A 17,776-nucleotide genomic window follows, 5' to 3' on the forward strand; every position below is an offset into this window, starting at 1 on the left:
GATCACAAATTAAAGCGTTTTGATCTTCGCAACATCACAGATCTTGGTAAACATTGGAAATCTCGATCAGGGGATCTATTAAGTGCTTTAGTAAATTCAACAACCCCTTTATTTGGGATGCCATTGTGCTTTATTTACTTTAAGTTTTGCATTATCTTTTATTTTGTGTGAATCCGATGGCAATTGATTGAGCGAAGTGGGCCACTGCATACTTCTTCAGATTACGATGGGGCCTACTTGTCCCCTGATTATAATTTATAACAACAAAAGGAGAATCTATTTTTTATTTATTTATTTTTTTTTTGGATCAATTGCCAACATCTTCTCAATCAATTGTCACGTCTATAATTTTCCAAAAGGCATATAATAACCGCTTTAGCAGGCAATGAAAGTTAAACTTTCACAAGCCACTAACATTAGGAAATAATAATAAAAATTGCTCTCTACTAAAGGGATATCTTTCCAACAAGCTGGGCTTCATTAATACACACAATTTTTCTTCTAATCATGAAATGCTAAAAACTCATATATACATACACATCATGTAACATGCATCAAAAGAATGCAAACAAACCTTGCCCAGAAGTCAGGAGAAGGAAGCCGTTCAGTTCATGCATATCTCCATCTCTGACTCCTGGTAAAAAAAATTGGGTAAGAGAGTTAAAATATTTCCAAATTACTGGTAAAAATCTCAATCATATCAACTAGTTATTACATATTTTCGCTATTCACTCGCTCACTTTTATACCCCAAACATATCTTCATGCCAAAAACCCTCTCTTCCGTGGGTCAAATACCCTACTAAGACTCTTGCACTCATTTCCAAATACACAAACCAACTTCACTGACTAAATTACATTTTCTGGATGTGCAAAACATTGTCTTTACAGTAGGCCTGTGCTTCCAAATGGATTGTTTGTTTGCGGGTGAGCAGCGGGATTCGCAGGAAATGCACCAAATGCTGTATCACCAAAAGGATTAGTTGGGGCCATCATCATGTGTTGCTGCTGCTGCGGTTGCTGCTGGAAGGTAGGTTGGTACGGACCAAAGGGATTTGCCTGCTGTTGAGCCATTGCTGCCATCTGAACTGCAGACGGTGGAGCAACACTAGTTGACAAAGCAAACGGATCGTGCACCTCAAAGGGATTCGGCGCAGGTGCTCCATAAACAGGCTGCTGCGAGGCTCTGTATGCTCCTTCATCGTACAAACTGTTGAGAATGAGCGAGTCCAATCCACCAGCCTGAAATAGGCAGAATGAGACAGTTTAAGCCATTATGCAAGAGGCATATACATCTCCCCTGATTTTCACAGCATTCCTAATTTTTAACTTCGGAAAGATGCATATCTTACTGCAAAATTAAAATTGACAATGGAACCAAAACTAAAATCAACAGAACTCGTCCCAAAAAATTAGGTGTCAGATGCATAAAATTGAAGCATCCACCAACAATTGAAATTATTTCAGAATTTATCTGACTTTCAAAACATCTTTTTGTTAAAAATGCATTTTCATTATGCAAAACAAGTGGGCCCTTATGCAAAGATACCTCTTCAAAATTTAGGAATATAAGAGGTCTATCATACCATATGTGCAAGCACCAACTAACATATATGTCCAGTGTCATATGATTCCAAATAGGCAAATAAAAACCATATACTTGAATCTAAATTCTTATGCCATGTACAATTCTCAAAACCAACCCCAGACACGTCTAAACACAGCATCCCAAGTCCACAAATCATTTTTTAAAAAAAAAACAAAAATAACCCTAGAAGGATGCACACTAGGCAGACACAAAAAGGCAAATAACAAATCTTACTTTCCAATATGTGCTGTTCATTCTAAATGAAAAACAGACATATTTTGGCCAATATAGTCTTATCAAAAATATGCATGTCTATATTCTTATGACAGCTAATCAACCAATGTGAAAAACCACTACTTCAGTACTTTGTAAATCACTAAAACGACTACAAAAAATAAGCAGAACCATTACAAGGGGAAGACAATAAGGGCTTACCAATTGCCTCTCGTTAACTGATGAAATGTTGCCACTCGGAGTGGTGACCAGGGCAAGCTCCCATCCATTAGCATCAAAATCTTTTGCTTGACTGGCATTAGAATTGAATGTTGGGGCAGCACCTGCGAATATGAGTAACAATTGGTAGTTAAACAAAAGGCCACGCAAAAGTAGAATAATTAGAAAGAAACAAAAGGTGCAATAGAAAGTGACCAGGATCTGATGGAACTATGGCTAGAGCCAAAGCATTTCTATCCTCAATTGCCGATGCATCAGCAGTGTTATAATCCAATCCCTGAAGTCAACAGAAAAAAAGAGAGAGATAAGAGACGAGAAGTTGAATAAACTCTGCAAAAACATAACTGAATTAATGAAACTCAGAACATATTTACCAGTAGATCACCAGTTTCCAGGTGGTTTTGAGGAGGAGGAGGAGGAGGAGGAGGAGTAGGAGTAATCTCAACTTTAGCCACATCAGCATTATCAGAAGCTGATACCTCAGCTTCATCACTGGATATTTTTGATTCTTCAGAAGGGCCTTCATCTGTTCTGTATGTCAATTGAAGCTGTCCAAATTGACTACATATTAGTTCTGTAGCATGTTTTCTACGAGCAATGTTCCATCTCAAGGTTGATAAGTGTCAATAAAACACTAAAAAAGATCCAAAGCGAACAAAACAGAGACAGATACTAATACAAATTTAATAAATGAATAAACTAATTAATAATATAAACTGGATTCTATTTACCAAAAGAGATATATTATTGATCGTCACAAAAAAAAAAAAAATGCACTCACCAATGGCTCATTTGGACCAAGAACCACCCGGGGTGCCTCTCTTATATACTCTTCCATGGTTGTAAGGAAGGATTGTGGAGGCTGGAAAGGTAAACATAGTACTTAGGTGGGTAAAATTATATGGCTGTGAGGTTAATACCCTAAAATCAACTAAAATACTAATTCACTGTAATAGCATCAATACCTCTCTCAGAACAGGAAACTGGAAATTCCTAGCAAGTTCCAATCCTTTGCAAACTTCATAGAAGTCAGAAAGGCTTGCGGCCTGCAGCAAAATCAATGTTTGTTAAGTGAAACACCATAAAACAGAACTGTAAGACCTTATATATTTCATGATTAATTAGAGTATGAAAAAAGAAACCATAGACCACAAAATAGCAATCAATCAAGAAAAAAAAGACTTGAAATCGTATTTTGAAAAGTCATAAATAACATCACCTGCTGGCCAGCTCGTTTATAGACATCAAGGGCTTTTACAGCTTCATGTCTTGGCATCTCAAAAAACTGCGACAAGGTTAGATTATTGACGGCACAGAAAATATATAGAACAAAGAATATTTTGTTGTAACTCTTGGTTAAATGATGATAAAATCAATTCACCTTATCAACAAGATTGATGATCCCATCATTAATAGCGCAGTATATTTTAAAACTCTCTTTCAGTACCTACAATTTTCAGAGAAGATCAAAAACAAATTGGAATAAAGATCTTTAAGTATTTAACATTTTATATGATTTTGATATGGAGAGGGGAGGGCAAAGGACAGGAAGTGAAAAAGTAGGGTACAAATTGGAATAAAGATCTTTTAACTATTAAACATTTTATATGATTTTGATCTGGAAAGGGGAGGGCAAAGGACAGGAAGTGAAAAGTGGGTGTCAGCTTTTGTTTCCCTTAAGTTCATACAAATTTCTAACACAGATGCTCCAACACCCCCACCCCCAAAAACAAAGAACAAAAAAACCAAGAGAGAGAATCCTAAAATGTAATAAAAAATTTGCAAGAACTGCTAAATCATTTTCACACATTTACAATGAACCAAAACATACGGAATTGCTGGTCATGCAAAACAACATTCAGCGAACTCTTCATAATGAAATGGCAGTCAACTTATTGACACTTGGGACTTGAGAACATTGTTGTACAACTTATACATGTTTTATACGGAAATTCTTTTCTCAAAATAATGAAACCTTTCGTTCTTTGAAATATTCAAGAAAAGAAAAATAGAACTATTTGTAAACTCAAATCACAATTCATACAAGTATTTAATTACAGGAAACAAAGGTGCCACACATACCAGAGCCAGGGCATATTGGATAACATAATTACCAAAAGCTGCTCCTTCTGGCTGTAAAAGCAGAAAATAAGTTATATTCTTAATCCCCAAATATTAATATAATGGGGGATAATAAAGAAATATCCAGAACAAAATTGTATTAAAAATATGAAAACAAAACATCCACAGGTCATAAAAAGTACCCTGCAACCAATAAGACGATACAGCAGCTGCTGCAAAGCTGGCAATTGCTCCAACAGTTCTTCACTGTCCAAATCCCTGGTTCTGCTGTAACCCTGCTAGCGAAAAAAGAAAGGAGAAAAGATATATATCAAGGGTTGATAGAAACATAGTCATCAACGTTACCAGACATAACTCCCTACCAACAAGAGACTACAGTCTAGAAAGAATCTCAACTTCATCCACACAAAACCACCTATGGTCAACAATAGTTTTGAAAATAATAAATAAATAAATAAAAGTGACAGCAGCAATGATTTTCATGAAATGAGTTGTTGGTGCTTTTAAATACTAATTTTAAGATATTTAAGAGATAATACAAATGCATCTTTATCTTTTAGATTTAAAGTTTTTATTGCAAAAAGAAAAGGCAGATAAACTGTAAAAAAAGACTTCCAATATACTAATAATAGCACTTCCCGTTGGCATCCAAATGTACAGCGGATAACTGTCAATTGAACATAATCCTTAGAGGCAATGTATACAAAACAACTGCTTTACGGTGTTGAAACAACTAGGGGTACTATGTACCAAACTGAGTTGAACATTAATCGCTCAGCTTTGAATTGATATCTACTAAAGGTTCAAACTTGACCTGAGCCTTAAGAGGTTTGTGCTTGGCTCAATACATTTTTTTATGAGTTCACAACGGCTAGTGAAACTATTCTAGTAGTATGGCTTGCTAAGCTTCACTTATTTCCCTAATGTGCACCTTCAGAGGGGCCAATAGAATATTACCCACTGAGCAGGGTGTGCACTGAGGCCCCCACTCTTTTTTAAATTCAGATTATTTTATTTGAAATTTTTTTTAAAAAATAGATATATAAATAAGCCCGGCAGGCCTGTTTTCTATTATGAGCAAGAATTAAATTTCTATGCGGTAGAAGGCTTTTTATTGAGGGTAAGGTGTCCTCCATTTTGCTTCCCCAATATATTAGTGAAACTAATAGAATCAAGTCAATGGCCATTCATATAAGCAAACAGATAATTCACACACACATCTATATAAATAACGATACAAATTTCCAGAGTTAGACTTTGCAAACCCAAAATCATATTCTTCTAATGTCCCTCATTTGTTCTTCCAAGGCAAGCAATATTATTAATACAGCTTTTATTTACTTGTAAATTCCTCATCTTGGTAAAGAAAATACTAATTAATTTGGTCAAATACCTTCTCCTGCGCTTGGGAAGGTCTTGGTAGACGTTCAGCTTCAATATCATACTTAATAACCCTGAAACATTCAAGTCGTTCCTCCAAAAACAATGCATAAGTCCGTACCCAGCCAGAGCAATCCCAAGCTGAAAAAAAAAAAGAATTAAAAATAAAATAAAATAAAAAAATGAAAGGAATATCAAGAATTCAGAAGTACTGAATGCTATTAAATGGAGAACTAACACAACGATAGTTCAAATACATCAGTTAGAGCTAGCATTAACAACCAAAAGAAAGAGAATCAAAGAGATGAGTGTCTAGAAACTAACCAATTGGACTTGAATCATCCTTGAAGTTAGAAAGCTGGAGAATGCGTGTTCGTTGTGAGTAATTCAGTAGTTCTTCTCTGAAAGTAGGATCACCCTCCCTCAATAACCTATGGATGACTATCAGTGTTTTCAATGCCACCTGTTGAGCAAGAAGAAATGAGAGTAATATAAGCATCTTTATCCATAGGAGAATAATGAAGATAATGAGAAAAGCAAGTCGTCCAGTTGTATAATTCTCTTTTATAATCTTCAAGTATCAAATCTTAATAGTCTAACAATACACCACAAGACATGAAAAGTGTCCCCGCTAATAGAAAACGATGACATATTATCTTACACCACAAAACCAGTCCACGTTCCATATTTCAAATGAATGGACAACAGAAGAAACCCTTTATTTAACAATAATATAAAGAAGCCAAAAAACCATGTACCATTACTAATGACTCTCACTATCCTTGTTCACATATTATGCTTTAACGGTTAAATATACTAGCTTTTAGTCCTTTGCATTGCAACAAATCTTTGAAATTCCCAGACGTATGTTAAATAAATCTAGGGGAAAATACATTTTACCCCCTGAACTATCCACCCATTTGCACTTTGACCTCCAATGTTTAAAAAGTGACACTTGACTCCCCCCCCCAAACTTCCAAATTCTAGCAATTCGACCATTCTGACTTTTTTGACCGGCCACCCCAGTTGGGCCTAGGGGTGGCCGTGGCCCCAGACCGGACACCCCTTAATTTTTTATTTTTTATTTATTTTTTAAACTTGGGATAGGGGCATTTTAGGAAGAAAAAAAAGTGAGAATGGTCGGATTACAACAATTTGAATGTTTGGGGAGGGGGGGTCAAGTGTCACTTTTTAAACATTGGAAGTCAAAGTGCAAATGGGTGGATAGTTCAGGGGGGTAAAATTTATTTTTCCCATAAATCTAAGGAGAGCCAAACTTTTCATACATGCAGAAGCCATACCATTGGGACAATGTTGGATATCCGGAAGAAGATGAAAGCAAAATAGCAGAAGGTCTATTTGGCATAAAACACCCCTAGTTAAGAATGACATATCATAACATTTGTTTTTTAAGAACCCAATATACTTTCATTGGGAAATAAAATAAAAAATGGAAACTTCACTTTAAACCCCTGAAGTACCATGCGCATTTTGAGAAGACCTCTCTAAATTTTAAAAACTTTTAATTTCACCCTCTGAACTTTCAATTTGATGCAAAGTCCCCCTCCGTTAATTTTTAAACGTTAAAAGTGATAAAATGACCATTATACCCTTGACTTTTTATAAAATTCCAAATTTACCCTTATTTCCAAATTAAAAATTAAAAAATCACAAGGTGACCGTGGTAATCCTGTGACCCTTTTTCTTCTTCATTTTTTTTTTTTCGAGAGAAGAAAAATCGAAGGGTAATTTGGTCTTTTTAGGGATTTCCGTTAGGATTTAATGGCAAAAATTGGCGGATGGGTTAAATTGAATCAAAATGAAAGTTTGAGGGGTGAAATTGATAGTTTTTTAAATTTATGGGGGTCTTCTCAAAACGCATTGTAGTTCAGGGGTCCTTTGTGAAGTTTCCTCAAATAAAAATAAAAAAGAGCAAACAAATTTAACCAGAGCCGACATGTTTACATAAACTCAAATCAGCATAAAAAAACAAAAAGGGGCTAGACCACAGTAACCATCAACCAAATCAGCATGAATTGACCGCTGCCCAAAAAGAGCTAATACTTTATGCATCTCTTTTCACAAACCTTTGACATTACAACCCACAACTTGCAACCATACAGACCAAACACCTTCACTAAAAGAAGTTCACGCTACTAGAGAACTAGAGATACATCAAATTTGTGTTAAATGTGTTAGGTTTTCTATTTGAGTTGGCAAATTCATGTGTCAAAACATGGTATTTGAGTTGTAATGTTTAGTATTGCGTTAAGGGTTAAGTCAGCATAAAATTCGGTCCAAGAAATGAAAATTTCAAGTTTATGAATGTTGTAAGCACAAACCTAATCAAAGTAGGACAGTCATATCTTTTTATTCCGACATCAAATGAAGGCAATCTTGGTGGCATTGGAAAGCCGATTTAAAGGGCTACAACTTTGTATTTTACAAAAGTTTTACAATTCTGATGTTAAAATGTCAAAACAAACTGTCAATCGAAGTCTGAAAATCTAGTACAGAAAGGCTCGATTGTAATCTGGATCGAACGAACTTGCAACATGTTTTTACAGTAGCCGACTTAACTTTTAAAACCCAGGTTTCACCCTACCTATATAGGCCTATTGAGGCATGACTTTCAAAGAGAGAGAAATGCTACTATTCAGAAAACCTTAGAGAGAAAAACCAAACACGTTAAGCCTATTTTGTAACACCTCTCTCTTGTAGAAAACCTTCACCCACTAGAGTTTTCGGTTGCAGTGGACAAGGTTTGTTCGTAAAGGTGAGTCCTATAGAAGAAGGTCAGAGGTTTTGGAACCACTGCAGTGGGAGGTGAACCAGTCGTTTGCTGGGGTTGCAAGCTGATTTAGGGTTTACACAGGTTTTATAAGTTGACTAGTTGTAACAAGTCTTCTATCATGGACACCTTTGGGGTTGACCAGAGTGATTTTTCTTTTGAAGAACTATTTAAACGTTTCCACTTCATTACCAAAATCTCTTTGTGATTTGTTTTTAACGCATACTTTGATTTTAGTATTGATATATGTGGTGTTTGTCTTATTTACTATCTTGTTTGAAAATCAGAATTGTTTTAACTTGGGGTATAAAACGAATTTTTCAAAATGGACATGGTTCAAAATTTGGTGAGCATTATTCATTTGAAGAACGAGCTCTAATTGGCAATAGACAGTGAGTGGTCTAAAAAGCCAACAAAAGAACAAAGCAAATTTGGATGCAAAAATATTTCAAAGAGACACCCAACACTCATAAGACAACAATCTACCCAACTCTTAGGGTTAAAAAAGAAATTCAATCTTTCTAGCTTCTTTGCGGTTGCCTGAAGTTTCTCTTTCCTAGGTGCTTTTCTAATGGCCAGTCCATACTCAAAACTGACTAAAGCCCATATAAAATCAAAATTCAGCCACGCCAAATATCAGCACACCGTCGACTTCAATGACTTGGATAAGGTCTGACGACACTTAGATTGAAATCAAATTTTAGCTGTGCTCAAACCGGTTATTTGCACCACCAGAAAAACTTAACCCAGCCAAGCTGGCCTCATTTTTGGAAAGAGGCTCAAGCTAGAAGTTGATCACACAGATCAAACTTGAAGAAATCTCTAAATACCAATGATATTTTAACTCAATCATATCCATTTCCACATATCAGATCACACTCAAATCATGAGCAATTCATACCATTTATTCATTCTAATCCTGGTAAATATGGACATTCAGACCGAAAAGAGACCAAACACTGAGAGCTTTCACACTACGAAAAACAATATAGACTGATAATTTCCAAAGAACTCCATCCTCTCCACAACATGCTCATCCAAATTAATATGATTTATTTGATATCCCACAAGTTAATAAAGCCACCCAACCAACCAAATAAGCTCCAAAGTCAATATTGAATGAGCTACTACCATGGCTACATATTGGCCAACAGATACCATTATACAATAGAACAATCGGGTCCCCTCTGGTAATAATAGTTAGAGCATAAATGAAATTTAAAACTCGACTATGAGGTACAAGGCCCTAATAATTTCTACACGTCAATGGCAACAGGCCACCCTCTCATGCCATTAGCATCTTCCGATGGGCAGATTACATAGAGCACGGAGCAAGTATAAGTCACAATGCAGCAATAACCTTTCTCGCAGAAGACCCATCAAAGACAGTTTGAAAAATAAACAGGCAAAACTAGTTCTATCACTTGTTTATTCATTTGAAATGAATTGAATTTTTAAGTTCAAACCAAGACGAATTGAGCCCTCAAGGCCAATTTTCATCCCAAAGTTTGTCAAATGTCAAGCACAGCACAATATTTCAATATTCAAAGCTTCATGTTTTCGGAAATTCAGTTATTATATTCTGGTTCAGAAGTAGGAACCAAACCAAAAGCACTAACTCCACCCAAAAGATTATCCACAAATGCATTGAATAGAAAATTCAAGGCTCTACTTGCAAAGATGTATAACCTACTATTTACATTTTCAACAGTATCGGAATGCAAAGTTTCCAAGTAAATTAGATGCGAAAATGAAAAGGAATGTTGACACAATCACCAACAAACTTATCACATGCATTATCCATAAAATCGCAAACCGCCAAACTCAACAAACAAACATGCAACACGAATCAATTAGGCATAGCAATCGAAAACCATAAACAGTCAAATCCAGAAAGAAATTATACCGTCCAGTTACGCGTCTTGGCCAATCGCCGGGAAAGCGCATGAATGCAGTAAGCAACATCGGCTCGCGGGCGAATCGCTGAGGTGGCAATCAGAATCTCTGCAACATGAGTGAAAAAGAAAAATCACATATTGCAGACGAAATGGAAGAGGGGAGAAGATCTGTGAGAAGAATTACTCACTTCTGAGGTGCCTCTCTTTGGGCGGGCACTCGACGTGGTTCGTAGCTTTGACTATGGCCACATCCAAATCCTAAATTTAGGGAACCGATTTGAATATAGAAGTTGGAAAAAAAAAAAAAAAAATGGAACCGATTAAAAATAGGGGAAAGAGAGAGAGGGAGAGGGAGAGGAAAACCGCGTAATCGCTGTTGACATGGGCGAGGCCGACTTTGGTGGTGTCTTTGAGAGCGCCATAGGCTTTCCTCCATGTCTGTAGCGTCCCCATTTTTACCGCTCAGATCTCTCTTTCTCTCTCTCTACAAGAATCGGCTTACGTGGTTTCTACGCCTTGCTTTTCTCTCTCTCTCTCTCTCTAACTGTGTGTGGGGGGAGGGATGGTTGAGAGAGAGAGAGAGAAATTGATCAGCCAGCAAAGGGGGGAATGGGGGAAGTCGTTGCTATTCGTTTCTCTCTCTGTTTTTCCTAATGTCTTCTGATACCTTTTCTGAGATGGTTGGCAGAGAACGCATATTCCGATCAGGTTGACGTTAGCTTTTTTTTTTTTTTTTTTTGACGGCCCTCTTTCGGTGCCAATATTTGACTTCAACGCTGCGGTTAATAAATGAAATGAAATGAAATATGGTTTAACTTCCGTTTGTTTTGGCTTAAAAACGGAATGATTTTTTATAAAAACCAAAAAAAAAAAATGAAAAAAGATTTTTTAGAAAATAGTTTATTGACCTTTGATTTGTATGAAAAACGAGTGACCGCAAAAGATGGCTGGTGACTTCTGAAAACCTCTAACGGAATTTCGGCAAACTCCGACAGAGGTTCGTATAGAGGTTTGGCGATGGTTCGAAAAAGATTTGACACTAATTCAACAGTTTGAGAAGGATAAAGTTAAATTGGAAAAATCGTTTTATAATTTAAAAAACGAACTATTTTTTGAAAGTGAAGAAGTTTTTTTTGTCAAACCAAAAATAGTTTCGATTTGACTATAATTTTTTGTCACACCAAATACCTTACAAATATTTTACGCCAAAATAGATGGAGCCTTAGGTGTAAATAATACTTTTCTCCTACAAATTGGTGTCATTATTTTATAAGAGTAATGCTATATTCCATGCAAATATTTCACAAAGTATTTAGTTTCTTGAGTGTAGTAGTTAGATTATCATTTTTTAAGAAAAAAGAAAATATTCAATAGCCATTCGAGCCGGAGACGTCAGCATAATGAAATAAAAGCTTGATGAAAGTGTGTTATGTATCATTTATATACATTAATTAAGTACCAACACTATTTTCAAGTTGAGAAATGATAAAAATTATTTTACATCTCATCTTTCACCCACTTTCATATGATGAATAAATGAATCCATTATTAAATTTATATCATTTACGTAAAATATGAGTACATTTTCACTTTAATGACAATTTAATCACTTCACATACCCTTCCATCTAATTTAATGGTGAATTTGGTGAAACTTTTCGAATTGCACTTTTAATTAAAGTTATGGTAAGAAATGATACACTAGTAATAGTTTATGAAGGAAAAGTGTAATAATAAGTGATACTTTACGAAATAAAAAAAGTGTAATTAAAACCTTTAATATAGTTGTAAGATTATTGGTATACACCTCACACTCGCATCAAGGTAATCATAAGGAGGGAAAAAAAAAAAAAAAATCTCATAATCATTTTTTGACTTTGAGGGCTGCTAGGCATTCCAACATTTTTTTTTCCAAATGATCTGAACTCTATATTTATTTAAGAAAAAAAAATATAAATCTATTTATTTATTGAATTTCTAGCATTTTCCTTTGAAAAAAAGAAAATATAAATCTATTGAATAGACGAGATCATTTGGAAAAAATAATTTGAAAAAAAGTGTTGGAATGTTTAGCATTTTCCTTTGACTTTTAGTGGTCAATCGGTTGAATGACATGGTTGTAGTACCAATTTTGTATAATGGCACGAAAGAAAAAAACTTGTGACCTACTATATAAATCTCTTTCATCTACCAAAAATGGTACAATTTTTATTTAATTACGTCCATGCAATGAAACTAAAACAATGTTACTTAGCTCCTATCTTTGGTATGAAATCGGTACTTCCAATATATTCATTCCAAAATAATATTGGTATTGATAAGGACATGCCTACGAACTCAAGAATAATGTGCAATTTGGGGGGTTTACTATTTGGCAAAAGAGTAAAAAGGTGTTTGTTTGTACTTGAAGTGTATTGCAATTTTGCAGCTTTGTTAAGACATTTGACAATTGCGATCGCGGTCGATCAATCTCATATTAAAATTTTGAATAAAGTTTACAAATGCCCCTATAAATTTTTACGCGTTTTGAGAAGACGGATCAAAGTTTAAAAACTCTTAATTTCACATATTTTGAACTTTTAACTTGATGCTACCCGTCTGTTAGGGTTTGGTGTTTGTTTAAAATATATGAAATGACCTTTATACCCTTAAATTTTTATAAAATTTCAAATTTACCTTAATTTCTTTTAAACTGGGTTGGAGGAATTTTTTTCAACTTAATCTATAAAATTGACATATGTCCCTTGAACATGTTTAAGGGACACATGTCACTTTTATACACTAAGTTTTCCTCCAACCCAGTTTGAAGGAAAACTCCGTCTTTATATATATATATATATATATATATATAAAGAAACAAAAATTTGATAGTATTTTGGTATTTTTCATATCCTCCGTTAGGATTTAACGCCAAATTCGAAGGGGGTAGATTGCATCAAATTAAAAATTTGAATGATGAAATTGAGAGTTTTTTAATTTTGATAAGATTTTCTCAAAACACGTAAAAGTCTAGAGAGCCTAAGTGAAGTTAACTCTAAAAATTTTGAATGCTTATTTCTTGATGTGATAGTAAAATTTATTATTAAATGTTATATATAATAATTTTTAATGTTACATTAAAAACGAAACATTTAAAAATATGTATTGCACACCTATGAAATTAAATGCACATTTAAAAATATGTATTGCACACCTATGAAATTAAATGCTTGACTGATAAGATGGTACAAGGACCCTACATTTCACGTGTTTAGTTGATGTGCCAGGTGTTTTAAGGAATAAAGGGTATAGTTTAGAATTAAGGTCGCTTTTGCAGCCTGTTACCCTAATTGTGTTTTGGAACCTTTCCAAATCAGCAATTAAAAAAAAAAAACAATAGAATCTAGATTCGATTCCAAGTTTTCTTTTTTCATGTGGGCAGGTTTAAATTCTATGTCTACAGCCCAAAGACAGTTGTGTTACTAAGGTGTTAATTTTATTTTTCATGTTCTTTTCCATGAAGCTCCCTCCAGAATAGCAGTCTCTTTTGGCTGCCCCCGTCTCGTCATTGTAGGGGACGACTTCCTGCTTACCATCCTTGCTATAAAGGATCTCCACCTCTTCTTGGACCGGAACTCGGTGCTTGTTATTTTCGATATGCAACTCCAATTGTTTTCCATTCCAAATTGGGAAGCTGTAAAGATTTTCAGGTGTGCGAATATAGGTGCACACCTTGTAACTAGATGGGCCGCTTTTCACTTAATGTTCGAAAGTGTAGTGCCCAAATAATTAACTAGGCTTAGGTAGCTTAGTTAGAGGGTTAATTTAGACTTTTGGTCACTAGGAATACTTGGAAGGGCATTTTGGAAATTTTGGACTTTTTGACCGAACGTTCGCAGGGGGACCACGTGAACGTATGCCTGCCAACATGACACGAAAGTACGCCTGGCGATTGGCCGAACATTTGTTGACTTTTGGTTGACCACTAGATAATGCTCGAACGTACGATATAGCCTTTAGATCACTGAGTAAACAGTATGCGAATGTTCGCCCATATAGTACCGAATGTTCGCTTCTTTTCAGAACAGCCTTTACAGCACCCATAGCTTTTCCCACCTATAAATACTAACCCTTACCCATTTTCACCCTTGTGCCTTCTAGAGACCTTGTGTGAGTGTTTTTGTGAGTTTTGGTTGTTCTTGAAGAAGGAGAAGTTCTTGGAGGTCTTGCTTCAAGGAGGTAATCTTCAACTCTTAAGTTTCTCTTTATAGTCGTTATATTGCTTTTCTAGATTAGCTTAGTTGTTGATTTGGACTTTTAACTAGGTTATATCTTGAATCTTGATTTAAGCTCGGGTTAGTATTTTATTCTAGTTGAATGCATTTTCTTATGCATGGACACATTGCTTTAGGATAAGAGGTGCTAGAAATCCTTTTGATAGCCCCAAGACCAGTTCCGAAGGTTTAGGAGGACGTGTAGACCAAATGAGGTTCCACCTGAATCTTCTGGTCGAACAATCGGCCAGGGGACCGAACGCTCACCCAGAAGCGGCCAGGGGAACACCACTTGGTTCAGTCGTTCCGTAGCTTTTGTTTTCACGTCTTAGGTTCATTCTAGTTTGGACTTAAGTCTAATGTTAGGTTTTCCATAGATTTGGAGAACCCAGAACATTTGGAGGACTTTTCAAAGGATTTGTACGACCTAGGTGAGTTTTAACTCACATAATGATCGCCATTTATTTTCCTGCGTTGCGCGACTATTTTGTGTACTAAAACATGTATATTTACAACTCTCACAATATACACTTTGCTGCACCATGAACTCTATCATTTGTGAAAATATGTTATTTAATAAGATTACGACAATGAGATTTATAAAAGCATGCATGTAAAATACAGTTAAGACTAACTATATCGTAAGACATGATACACCGATACGTGCGGGATAACGGCCATGGACTTACTATACATGTTAACTTTATGGTCAAATGTGTGTTATATGGGCTTTGGATCCAATGGTTATTTGTGACCAGAGCAACTATTGCCTAATGGTTGGTTACTACAGGACGTACATTATTAGTAGCATGGGCCACCCGAGGTTGGACTCAATCGGGTTGCTAGTGTTATGGATGGTAGCGTACAATGGTCGGGGCACCAACATTGTATTATAAGTCCCTCGGGACAGCGCTAATCCTGCTGAGAACGTGTAATATCTTGGGTAGACTATATCTATATCGTATTTATGGATAACTGACATACCTAAAATGTTGCATTCTTTACCAAACGGAGTTCATCAATAAAATTGCATGGGTATTGTGTGTGTTACCTTTCACTAAGCCTTTGGACTTACCCATTTTTATTTTTCCTTTCATTATGTATAAATTGTGCGGTTTAGCTAGCATATAGGGAGATACCTTCGGACCGGATCTTGGTGATTGCTCAGGACTTGATCCAAGTCATTTTTTGAAGATATGGACTCGGTGTGGCTAAAGTCCATGTAGGACGATGGAGGAACTATCTGGGTAGAGATGATAGAGATAGTGATCATGTTTGCACTACTTAAGATTAAGCGTTAATCTTATTATCTTAAATATTAAAAAAAGTGTTGGGTTGTAATATTTTGATGATCGGTCTTTGACTATACATTTGATGACCTATTAATGATATGATGCTTTATCTTTACTTTGGTGATTGTACTTGTGATATTTAGTTATTGCTTTCTATTTTTGTAGTTTTAAAGTCTTCCGTTGTATTCTCCTGTTTATGAGAGATGTTGATCCCTGAGTCTTGTCTTGTGAGGGATGTAGACTGGGAGATAAATCATGGAGTTAATTACTAGTTAATTAATTTACACGGGGTGTTACAGGAAGCATTCCCGCTGTTACTCCTTTTCTTTCTTCTATGAAATTAAGTAGTGGCAAAGACCCTCTTTTGTAATTCAATTTTCCCGTTTCTCCTTTATTTGAATAGAAACAAAAATATATATATTTTTCATTTTAAACCATACATTGAAGAATAATGTTAATTTAATTATACAACTCTCATATAACTTGATGATATGGTAGTGTAAATTAATTATTGAATCTTCTAAGAAAAAAAGAACTTATTTTTTACAATGGCCTAGGAAAAAACACTAGCTACATCTATAGTATGACCCCAAAAGAACTTAGCCAATTTGAAGTTTTTCTAGAATTTCTTATAAAGTCAAATTTCATATAGTAACTAGGTAACGTGGGACTTATAACTTATAACTATTTCTATAAATCATCCACTCTATATGAGCTACTCTTTATCTTCTCAATTAGTCATTTTGGGGTGATAGCATATATGTAGTTAACGCTTTTCTTAAGGTTATTAGAAATAGTATCAGAGCCAGCTAGAAACGTCAGGCCATATGGTATTGGAACACTGCATGACATGGCCCTGGCGAGGATATCAGAAGTTTAAGCAGTGGAGTTTGTAACATTCCGACCTCATATTGAAAAGATGATGAATAGTCTATTCCTTTTGATCTGATAGTACATATGTGACTAGCCATTTTTCTTGGCTCATTACATCATCTCACTGAGAACCTTAGGACTAAGCAAGTGCAATTTACAAAAAAAAAAGAAAAAAAGAAAAAAAAGCAGTTGTTTTAGGATTTCTCACATGAACATTAAACTCAAAAAAAATGAGAAGAACTAAAATAAAAAGAACCTCACTACTGCCCCGGAAATGATTACTACTTGGAAAGTAATTCAAAGTGTATAAAAGAAAAGAAAGGCATGTGTATGGGAGGAAATGATTTCCATATCCATTATAGATGGCACAGGACAAAGGGTGACGAATAGTAGTACAGAAATTTGACATGGAACCCTAAATGATTATAGATCCCCTTCTTTTTTCATTTTTGCTTAACAAGGAAGAAAGTGGGGGATGACTCGAATGATGAACTCATATTTAAGACCCCATCTAATTATTAATTTGGTCCAAAATCTTGACACCATACCATACTGGGAATGGCTTTTTTTACTGCTTAGTAATTACAATATCTTTAATGAATATCAAGATAATCTTCTATTTAAGCTTGTTCTAATGACTGATTAATGGCCGCCTTTGTTAGATGGGACTAGGATCTTTTCCAGTTTAAATGAACGAGAGAGTATTCGGTCCTTTATATTATCACAAGGACAAAATTGTCAAAAAATATATCAAATGACAATTATGTCTTTGTGATATAAAGAACTAGACTAAACTGGAGATGATCTATTTGCTATTAGATGGCGAGCTACAAAATTGGCTTCCCTTTTGATGTGCCTCACAGACCATGAATGGAGACTACTTAGCACAATCTTCACATTATCAATAAATTGTCCATACCGACGGATTAGGCTTTGCTGTAATTTTTCAAAAGTTCAGATTTAGTTTCAAGTGTTTCATAAAAAAGAGATATAAGTAAAATTAAATCTCTGGATCCTTAAAAAATTACAGCCGGTGCTGTAACCATTTTTTTTTTTCATTAACCTTTTTATTTATTTATTTATTTTCATGCCAATCATTCAATCAAAGACCATATATTTTTTTTTCATTAACCTTTTTTTTTTTTTTTTTTTCATACCAATCATTCAA

General features: G+C 35.1%; 1 protein-coding gene across 2 annotated transcripts; it reads right to left on the reverse strand.

Annotated features, from left to right (window-relative positions):
• Window positions 1-374: 374 nt before the first annotated feature.
• LOC132178623 (putative clathrin assembly protein At2g01600) lies at window positions 375-10,908 on the reverse strand. 2 transcript variants are annotated; one of them, XM_059591087.1, is made up of 16 exons: window positions 10,555-10,908; window positions 10,380-10,449; window positions 10,200-10,297; window positions 5,827-5,965; window positions 5,516-5,643; window positions 4,305-4,397; window positions 4,123-4,173; window positions 3,422-3,487; window positions 3,260-3,325; window positions 3,006-3,086; window positions 2,822-2,902; window positions 2,415-2,588; window positions 2,236-2,317; window positions 2,023-2,144; window positions 858-1,241; window positions 375-634 (listed from the first exon to the last, which is right to left on the reverse strand). In XM_059591087.1, exons 1-15 carry the CDS (start codon window positions 10,642-10,644, stop codon window positions 885-887), a joined length of 1,698 nt encoding a protein of 565 aa, XP_059447070.1. In that variant the 5' UTR covers window positions 10,645-10,908; the 3' UTR covers window positions 375-634; window positions 858-884. The 2 variants fall into 2 exon arrangements, with proteins under 2 accessions (XP_059447070.1, XP_059447069.1); XM_059591086.1 differs by lacking the exon at window positions 375-634 and having other exon boundaries at window positions 653-1,241; window positions 10,555-10,907.
• Between the last annotated feature and the right edge of the window lie 6,868 nt (window positions 10,909-17,776).

The sequence above is a fragment of the Corylus avellana genome, chromosome ca4 (assembly GCF_901000735.1).
Source record: "Corylus avellana chromosome ca4, CavTom2PMs-1.0".
Lineage (NCBI taxonomy): Eukaryota > Viridiplantae > Streptophyta > Magnoliopsida > Fagales > Betulaceae > Corylus > Corylus avellana.

Bases quoted from the DNA above. Each gene is read 5' to 3' on its own strand.
- LOC132178623 (XM_059591087.1), bottom strand. From the start codon at position 10,644: ATGGGGACGCTACAGACATGGAGGAAAGCCTATGGCGCTCTCAAAGAC. The intron at 5,644-5,826 runs GTTAGTTTCTAG...TTTTTTTTTCAG, and splicing joins GGATGATTCAAGTCCAATTG to CTTGGGATTGCTCTGGCTGG. The intron at 4,174-4,304 runs GTACTTTTTATG...CTGCTTTTACAG, and splicing joins ATCGTCTTATTGGTTGCAGG to CCAGAAGGAGCAGCTTTTGG.